The 9,990-nt window shown below is 37.7% G+C and overlaps 2 protein-coding genes across 2 annotated transcripts in view; one reads left to right on the top strand and one right to left on the bottom strand.

Annotated features, from left to right (window-relative positions):
- Positions 1-1,772: 1,772 nt before the first annotated feature.
- LOC112141082 (C-type mannose receptor 2) lies at positions 1,773-3,309 on the top strand. Its single transcript, XM_024264128.2, has 4 exons — positions 1,773-1,827; positions 1,927-2,304; positions 2,447-2,797; positions 2,898-3,309. Exons 1-4 carry the CDS (start codon positions 1,794-1,796, stop codon positions 3,242-3,244), a joined length of 1,110 nt encoding a protein of 369 aa, XP_024119896.1. The 5' UTR covers positions 1,773-1,793; the 3' UTR covers positions 3,245-3,309.
- Positions 3,310-4,757: 1,448 nt separating this feature from the next.
- The window catches only part of slc12a10.1 (solute carrier family 12 member 10, tandem duplicate 1), a gene marked incomplete in the record, with an annotated part of 15,653 nt that continues 10,420 nt past the window's right edge, over positions 4,758-9,990 (bottom strand). The window contains 13 exon segments of the mRNA XM_024264136.2: positions 4,758-6,061; positions 6,187-6,254; positions 6,338-6,473; positions 6,693-6,779; positions 7,179-7,290; positions 7,392-7,496; positions 7,635-7,712; positions 7,795-7,877; positions 7,994-8,100; positions 8,391-8,525; positions 8,855-8,966; positions 9,059-9,158; positions 9,895-9,990. Coding sequence (XP_024119904.1) covers positions 5,923-6,061; positions 6,187-6,254; positions 6,338-6,473; positions 6,693-6,779; positions 7,179-7,290; positions 7,392-7,496; positions 7,635-7,712; positions 7,795-7,877; positions 7,994-8,100; positions 8,391-8,525; positions 8,855-8,966; positions 9,059-9,158; positions 9,895-9,990 — 1,358 coding nt within the window.

The raw sequence follows: 9,990 nt of genomic DNA, 5'->3' as shown, positions 1-9,990 counted from the left end.
AATAAGGATTCGTGCATACGTAGTCTTGATTTGTGCATGCATAATTTAGTATTTGAGCATAACTTTGGATTTGTGCTTGCGTATTCTTGATTTGTTACTCATAATACGTTTTCTGCACAAGTAAAAACTGAGGTTTCATGTGTGCGCAGGAGGCGCTTCGTGTGTAATTTTTAAAGATTTACGTGTGTTATTCGTTTTAAGCTGTTGAATTTGTGCATGTGTAAATTGTATTATTTTTTTTTACTTATGCACAAAACGTATTATATAAGTTACAAATCAAGAATTACGCACCCACCAATCAGAGTGAGTCAATTTTCCCTCCATATTTTATCAATTGGGTAAATAAAGTACTTAAACCAATTTCCAGGTTATTCTTTAACATATTTATTTCTGTTCTTTAATATATATATATATATATATATATATATATATATATATATATATATATATATATATATATATATGATAAGCTGTCAATTTTGCCCTAGAAAACGATACTAGTTTTTGATTTTGTTTAAATTTGTGAATTATATTTGAAAGAACACTTGGAAAGTTTTACAATAGACTAAAAGATGATCAGAGTGGGATTTTCAAAATTACAAAATCAAAGTGGGCACTTACAATAAAAAGTCTACATAAACACACATATACGCATGTTTTGAGCTTCTCTGTGTTAAACTTTCCTCCTCACACATACAGTAGCTCCACAAAATGTTACCACCTTTTCAGATTTAATATACAAAACATGTGGCCACTGAACATGTGTTGCAAGTTAAAGCAGGTTGAAAATGTGCTGATCTAGGACTTGGATTTGGTAGTGAAATTTGGATGGCGTCCCTCTTAATTCAGGGAAGTGTACCATCCGACTGTTAGTTTACCCATTTCTTTATAGATTCACCCAGAATTCCTTTAGGCTTTGAGCTGTTTCATTACACAAAAGGTGCTATATAAATAAAATAAAATTAATTTGAATTTGGACATAAGACTCATGAACTTGGATAAGTAAATCCCAGTTTAAACTTTGTCCTTATTAAATTGCTGTAAATTTTAGCCATTGGCACGGAAGTTAATCCTTTTCTCCTAATGGGTCGACCTGCAAAGAATATGAGTTTGATTTATTTATTTTGGATCATGTGTGGAATTTCCCAAGAGTCTTTCAATTAGGTTTTAAGGAAGGTTGAAGAAGTGATGAGCAGCATTTCCAGTTGAACTTATGAACACTTTATTGATTTATTAAAAACGGGGCTTATGTAAACTTCCATAGCGCTTAACATGCAAATGAAAATAAAATCCGCCCCTCTGCAGTTAGACGTCTAGCAGTAAAATAGTTTAGGGCTGAGCCTCTTTGTACATATGTGCTCTTCACTGTGCGCTTGAGATGGAAAGCAGATGGAAAATTCAACATTAAGTCAAAGACAACTGTTTTTTGTTTGTCAGACTGCAAAAGGTGACGTTTAGTCATAAAAGTCTGTGTGAGATAACGTATATTCACATTTGCAAATTTGATCCACAGCAGGTTTTTTTTCCCCTTAAATAGTATGTGTCCCTTGGAAAATAAGGAAAGAAACCAAAGGTCACTAACCACCTGTTGTAACAGTCAGACTAGACTTTAAAAATAAAACTGAGCTGGTGTGATCTGCCCTTTTACATTTTTGTTGTTTCCATTTCATTGGTACATTATTTGTTTCTGATTATGTTTTTATACTCACCACATTTATTTTGGCCATCATAAATTAAAAAATTGAAGTTTTTAAACTATTTGTTTTAGCAGTTTCAGAAGTGTCAGAGCAAAGATGAAGCTGAGTTTGTTTCTGATCATCCTTGTTGGTGAGTTGCTGCCCTCTGATTATCTCATTTTATTTAAAGCAGCAAATGTCTCATTTAGAAGAAAAATATTTACATTTGATTTGCTTGTTTTCCTCTCAGGTCCTTGTTGCTTCATGACTAACCAGCTTTTCCAGTATTGCTTCATCAATGAAGCGAAGAGTTGGGATGAAGCTCAGGAATACTGCAGAGAGAAACACTCTGATCTGGCTACAGTGATCAGCATGGCAGACATGGAAAGACTCAGTCAGGATTTAGGACACAAGAAGGCCTGGATAGGTCTGTACAGAAAAGCTGGAGGCAGCAGAATGTGGCAATGGTCTCAGCCTGAAGTGCAGTTCAATGAAAGCCAGAGTGACTGGGATGAACATGAACATGAACCAAATGACTCAGGAACAGAGAATTGTGGGACTGTAAGAAAGACTCTAAAGTGGGCGGACCTGTCCTGCAACAGAACAACACCTTTTATCTGCTATGATGGTGAGAATGCGCAAATGTCATTTCTAATGTAAAGACGCTTGTAAAAAACAGAAATGTGCCCCAAACAATTCTGAGAGAATTTGTAAAACCTGCATGGCGGGAGCCGGATTTTACAATTCATATTGTTTGTTTGCTTCCACAGAAAGAAACTCATCTCACGTTCTTTATGTTAAAGACAAAAAGAACTGGACTGATGCTCAGAACTTCTGCAGGAACCGTCACACAGACCTGATTAGTGGAGCAGAGCAGATGAAAAAGCTGAATGTGGTGGAGACAGAGCTGTTATTCCCAAGTGTTTCCAACAATGATTTAATTTTCATCGGCTTGTTTAGAGACGCCTGGCAGTGGTCTGATGGGAGCAGGTCTTCCTTCAGATTCTGGAATCTGAACTATGATGATGAGAAAAGCGTCAACAGTTGTGTCATGCTGAACGAGAAAGGAAGGTGGAATTCTGAGAATTGTGAGGAAACACATGCCTTCGTCTGCCATGACGGTAAGAGGAATCAACAGCTCAAAAGGAGGTCAAAACTTGGGTCTCCATGACTCCCAGTTTCTGTTTTGGTGTTATTTTCCCCTCATGTATTTATTAACAGATCATGTGATCCTGATCAATGAGAGCAGGACCTGGGAGGAGGCCTTATACTACTGCAGACATCACTACCATGACCTGGTCACCATCACTAACCTGGATGATCAGAGATGGGTTCAGGAGAAAACCAAGAATGCTACAACTCCTTATGTGTGGACTGGACTGCGCTACACCTGCACTCTGGGGTTCTGGTTCTGGGTCAGTGACGAGGTGGTCCGCTACAAGAACTGGGCCTCACCTGAACAGGTGAATGAGTGTGACATGTCAGGAGCCATGGAGACAGGAGGAGAACACAAGTGGGTCAAGAAACATGATGAGGAGAAGTTCAACTTTTTCTGTTCCACATCTTAAAGATAGAATTTAAAGTTTGTTCTCTAAGAAATGAGATGTTTCTTTGTTAAAATCTGAGAGTTTTGGTTTAATTTATATGGTTTCATTACTTTAAAATTAAGAGTTTGGAAGCTTGTTATGTTCTTACTTATTACTTACTCATTATATTAATCTTACTTAACTCTTACTTATTACTTTCTGATTAATTGAACCACATAAAGGTCTTGTCAGAATTATTATTTTTCATGTGGTTACTTACATTAGAGATTTATTTTTTTTCAGTGTTCTTTTCATATAATTAAACTGCATGATATTATTAAACAAACATGTTCAACTCGGGAGCTCCAAACTCCTTATACTCCTTATTGGTGAGCAAAAATCGTTTCTGTTCACTGATTGGACCTCGAGTCTAGAGTAAAATCTATCATACTGTGTTTACACTGTTTTACAGGGAAGGACTTCTTCTTATTTTTTTACTTTTTACTTGCATGTCCGCCATAGTCAGAAGAGGCTTGGTGCGAAATGTCAAAGCGGTGCAAATCTGGTGAATCTCGCTCCAAACCTTCACTTTCAAAGCTCCATTCCAATATATGAAAGACTCTGTGTCATATAATTCTAGACAGAAAAAAGCAAGTATTAATTTCTTCTTCTTGATAAATTTTCAAACAATCGGTCACTACCAAATCTCTAGTCAAATTTAACTTTCAAAGCATGCAATGGTCTTAACAACTTGCATAGCTACACGTAAATGCAAGAATTTTGAACACGAAAGCTCAAAAAGTACTTTTATGTTACATTTGTTTACATGGACCTGTAGAATTGGTGCTGGAACTGCTAAGGACGGTGTGAAGGTGAGCAGACTGTATGAACACTGGCAGTTGTGGATCTTTACTGGTGTCCAATGACAGACATGGAGTCTTGCCCACCTTTGTCATGGAAGGGCTAACACCTCAATGTAAGGGTGGGGTCATCTGGACCCCATAAGAGAGCACAAGGGTTAAGAAAAAAAGTCCAACAAGTATGAACAAATTCAACAACCCCAACGCAACGTTGCATTTGACACCAAACGCGATTCATGCGTCAAATTTGAGTCCGCTGCCTCTTTTGACGTGCATCAAATTTAATGCTCAATGCTTTTCCAAAAATGTGTTGATAAACTAGATACTCCGATTGTGTGTTGAGCAGTGTTCATTGCCTTCTAGCCTGCAGGAGCTGCTTCTGAATGACTGTTTGTAACCCAGTTTGATGGCTTGTGTCTCGCATTAGTCCAAGAAGAGAAAACTAAAAATAATGTCTCAATGCAAATAAGAAAAACATCATAACGTGCATGAGGAGAACGATCAGATTCTCAGCTATGTTTGTTTTGAACGGAACTTCTTCTTCTGCGTTTCTCCCAGCTGACGGCAGCAAATACTGACACACAAACCTAGTTTTTCCTCATTTTTCCAACAAAGTACATGCCATTTACCAAAATACATCTACTGAACATGTATGAACAGTATTGATGACAAGCCATGCCACGCATGTCATAGAAAACAATTAATCAACAATTTTAATGAGAAAAAACAAACAAAAAACAAAGATCTTCATAAAATCACCTTCTGTTTTACAGATTTACAGGCTTGGTTTAAAACCACAGTTTACTTACAGGATATTGAATTAATCTATAGTAAAGCATAAATTACAGATTTACAGTTGACACATCAGATAACAAAAGATACTTTCAGTTTCATTCTTTTTTTTAATAAAATCAAAAGCAGAATTATTTTAGCTTCAATAAAGTCCCAAAGCAGCATTGAAGTGACTTTAGAGTCACAAGTTTATAGGAAAACAGACATTTTCAATCTCGATGCTCAATGACATTTGCAAGAAGTACTAAAACAGAGGAAAAAAAAAGGGCAATAATTAAAAGAAACCTAGTATAATACAAAAGTTAAGAAGTGCTGGAATAAACAAAACCTTTCACATTGAAAGTTTTACATCTGAAAATTTTAAACAAAACTCTGACCTTTCTCAAGCACTCAAACTTGACTTTTCATAATATCTCTCTGGTCTTTAAAGTCACACAACCGTTCTCCCTGAACTCAAACTTTTTATCACACATCATGTGTTCTGGCTCTACATCACTCCACTTTCATCTCAGCTTTTCCGTGTCTTTGTTGAAGCTCTTCTTGCATTTCCATCCGTTTTGCTTTATGTTTTGTATCATATTGAAGGATCTCTCCTTTTGGGAGAAGGGATGGAGAAACATTGCAAGCATCAAGCTCCTGTCTGTGACTTCTAACAACTCCTTCCAATGAAGTTTTTTCCAGGTACACCAATGCATTCATTGGCATCCTTGTTGTGTATTCAAAGCAGAACCACACAAGTGAGGTAACCTTATCATCTCATCCAATAATGATTATTTGCAAATGAAGCTGTCTAATGACTCACTAATGAGAGTTGTCTCTTTGCTTTCATGATCTCTATTATCTGAGCAGCTCTCTCACAATCCATGACTCATTATTTTGGTGATTATTAGGATTCAAAGCTCAACAAACTGAGTTTTATTTTTTCTTATCCAAAAGGATGGTAAAAGTCTGAGAATGTGACCTAACTCTTCGAATCCTTTCGTTCTGGTCATGCAGCTGCTGCTTTCGTCTCTCTGGTTGTTTTTAGGAAGTCAGTTTTGTTCTAGTTCCTTCAGAACTCCTCAGGGTTTACTGGCAGTAGAAAGTCAGGACGTTCTGCTGGTTTCCTCGGATGAGCACGGCGGGACAGTGAAGGCCGCAGGTCAGCGTGTCCAGCCAGGCCATGTACAGAGCGCTGGGGCAGTCTCTGTGCGGCACAGGGAGGCTCCTGAAAACACATTTCCATCAACAACAAGGACCTTCTGTTGACATGTAAACAAAAGATTGACTCTTAACTTGTAACTTCTCTGTGTTTGTGAACGCTACTTTATCTTCAGTAAACTGTAAACTCACACGAGGACCAGAGCAGTGTGTTGTGAGTTCTTGCGGATGATTTCATTCAGCCGGATCTTCCTCTCAGACTGCAGAAGGAGAGCAGTGAAGGAAGTGACTCAAAAAAGAAATAATATGCATGAGAGTGACATGCTAACTTCAACAAACACACCTTAAGCCTGAACACCTCAAACTCTTTGTCAGATATTTTCCACGGGGCGTTCTGTCTCAGCTCCTGCACTGAAGCGCCTTCCTGCTGTTCATCATACAGCCTGAAGGGGGCGACGCTGTCCACGAACCGGGTCAGGCTGGAGAAGAGAAGCACCAACGAGAAAAAAGACAATTTAACCAGAGAACAAACAATAGATGAGGATTCTTATGAATATGTTAGTATTTATGTGAATTTCTAAACATTTGACAGTTTAGGACAAAAATAAATCAATTTTTGTAGCTTTAGGTGAAAACTATTCTCCTTTGGAAGCTTAAATTGTGTCTAATGTTGTGTGTTTGTGCTCAGTGTGACTCACCTCTTAGCTTGAGGACGCTTCTCACTGTCCGTCATGACGATGACATCATTAACATCCAGACGGAAACGCTTCAACAGAGCGATCATCCTGAGAAAAACATCCCAGATCATGTCAGGTCCACTTTACAGATCAGGGAAAAAGTACACAACACAGTACTGGAGAGGAAGTATAGATAGAAAGTTCTTCACTAACAAAGATCTTGTTATTCAAAAGTCATAAAATGTATAGTCTTCAGTCAAAGCTAAGTTTTAGATTATTATTTCAGAAGAAAATTAGATTTTGTTTTGCCCAAATGTTAGTATCTGTGTTTCTATGATGCAGGAATGTAAAGTATGTTCAGTCCTTGTTGTGGAAAAAACATTTTCTTCTTTTGGTTTTGCTGTGCAAGGCACCAAGACAAATGACTCAATGAAACTGCAGCAGCTTCCCAAAGGTTTTTCTCATTTTTCCAACAAACTATCAGTGATTATGAACAGGAGAACTCACTCCTTGCGGCCCTCCTCCTCGTTTTGTTCATCTCCCACGATGAAGACTCTGACCTTGCAGCGGCGCCAGCGTTTCCTCCTGGTCAGCAGGTAGGGCACCAGTAAAGTCAGACCTTAAAACCAGAGGAAACGTCTTCAAACTGAAGTCAAACTACAATGGATGTTTGTTCCTGTGTGAGGAAAGTAGAACAGCTCTTAACTGGATCAGACTCACCTCCATCATCAGCTATCCAGTAGACATCAATGGTCTTTTTGCCCTGATTGTTCTGGAAAACAGTCTTGATCTGATCACTGTTGTCTTCATCAGACATGTCAGCAGCTGCAAGAAGAGCAAGATCCTGACTTTGAAATGCTTCAAACCTCTGGAATCTCTTTATGTCCTTAAATCCATCCACAAATTTATAACTTGAGTCAGTCTGATTGGTAACCTGGAGAAATGGGAGGAGTCATCTCTCACCTGGGTCTTCATCATTACTCTGCTGGTCATCGTGTTCCACGGGTTCTTCAGGTTCATCAGCTTCAAAGCCATCGTTCACTGAAGGATTAAGATCATCAGCTTCTGTCTCTGGGTTTTTAGATCAAAGTTCTAATGAAATATAATCAGTTCTGAGCATCACCTTGAAAATCCAAGTCCGCAGTGACGTCCAGGCCGTCCATCATCCTCAAGATGCACAAACAGTAATTGGAGTCAAAGGAGTCACTGGAGAACAGGAAGATAAATGTTTAAAAGTCAGATTGAAATTTGATTTTAATAAGAAATTAGTCAAAAAAGTTTCATATTTTCAGTTTTCATTTATTTAGGTCTACTAGACTCACTAAATGGTGTTAATATAATCCTCGATGGTATCTGGAGCGCTGTCCCTCCAGTTTGCCTTAAAGCCCAGAACCAGAGTGTTGGGTTTTAACTTGCCGAGTCCAGAAGCCTTTAACACGCAAAATAGATAAATAAGTAACTTCCAGAGCTATTGGTTAAAAATGAAACATTGAGAATAATAAAAACCCTCACAGAACTGTGTAACAGCATTAATGTGTTCTCTTAATTGTCAGTCTTTAACATGATTACAGGTTTAGTCTAAATCAGACACACATTGACCTCCATCATTGTCAGTTCTTCACTTTACATGTGACAATGAGAAATGGTAAATGATGATGAAGGATGCTCGGTGGAAAGAACCTGGAAGTTCTGCTCTGCCAACACATTTTCTGGATGTACCTGTAGCAGATGATGTGCTCCAAGTCTCAGGTTATCTCCGCTGAAAGGAGTATAGAAGGATCGCACCTTCCTCTTGTTAAGCCACTTCACCAACACGTCTGTGGTGTTGTTTGGTCGAGTCTTTCTGTCCTGCTCCTGAAAGGATCATAACATTATTTTTATTTAAGGGAGTAACACGCCCTTTGGGACAAAGCAGAAATGCTGATTAGTCAATTGTCTTCAGTTGGTTTGGTTTCCTCAAGCACATCAGTGTCAGGAGAGAAGCAAAGACTGGAATGAACCAAATCTCCTCACTGCATCTCATTTATCAATGAAATATCTGTCTCACCGTTAAATGACTATTTGAGTTTAGCTGAGTTTTCACATCTATCAGAGGAAACAGCTCAGGTGTGGATCAGCCTCGACACAAATGACCCTAAATGACCATAAAAAAGGTTCAAGACAGAATGAACAAACAAACAAACCATGACGATGTCTCCACAGATCATGAGGCTGATGTGTTTTGTGAAGCAACCAACAAAATCAACCAGAGCAGGTCGCTGGTTTGGCGGTCCAGTCAAGACCAGACACTGAGGCCTAAAAAAAAAAAATTGAATTTGAAAATGGTACTATCCATGTTTAAACTTTGTGGTTATCTTTTAAATGTATTCATTTGTTCACAAACTCACCTAAAGTTCTTCACGTGATCCTCCACATTGGTCAGAGAGACGGAGTAGGACAGAGCCATGTTGTATGTGCCCGCTTGAACTGATGAACCCCAGTTTATTTCTAGAGATCAATACAAATCCCAAAAAATTATACATTTTATTGATATTTTTTTTCAAGCAAAAACATTTTTTGAAGTATATACTGGTCTTGTGTTAATTAAATGCTAAAGTATTTCAAACATGAAAAATGAAAAAAGTGAAAATAAAAGAAAAATTCTTAACAAAACTTAAACAACAATAGAATAAAAGTATGTTGATAACAATAATATTTTTTTACAAAGCAGTTTGGGCATGTTGGAAAGGAAGTTGGTAGATGGTGAGCTTTTCCAGCCCATCTCTTGTGCTTTTTTTACACTTGAGATACACTCCTCATAATTACATCAACATATACAGTACAAAGGATCAATTATGTAATATTTTTGTATTTTTATTGCCACTATAATCACCCATACTCTCAATCACATGTATCATCCCCACTGTACTTTTACCAAACCATTTTTTTAAACCATCTTTTGAAAATTTTGACTGCTTCTATTTGTTTGCCTGGTCATTCCATATTTTCACCACACACACAGACACACAACAACATACCTAAGTGCTTCGAACTAGAAGGAGTTCAGAAATGCTCAGACTATAGGATTTCTCATTGACTCTACTTTTATTTTTAATATTGGTTGGTAAAATATTATGGAATTATTTGAAAAGAATTTGAGTTGTTTGTTATTAAACTAGGTCTCTGAGTTTTAAGAATTTAGAAAGTAAAACAGTTTATCCAGAAACACTGTCAAAGTACATACTTGGTTTATTGTAGTTGACGTATCCAAACAGGAAGAAGATGATGCAGAAAGTGACCAGAGCAGCCCACCATGTGAACAGAAACATTAGAACCACGG

The sequence above is a fragment of the Oryzias melastigma genome, linkage group LG18 (genome assembly GCF_002922805.2).
Source record: "Oryzias melastigma strain HK-1 linkage group LG18, ASM292280v2, whole genome shotgun sequence".
Taxonomy (NCBI): domain Eukaryota; kingdom Metazoa; phylum Chordata; class Actinopteri; order Beloniformes; family Adrianichthyidae; genus Oryzias; species Oryzias melastigma.
This window is presented reverse-complemented; position numbering and strand designations above follow the sequence as displayed.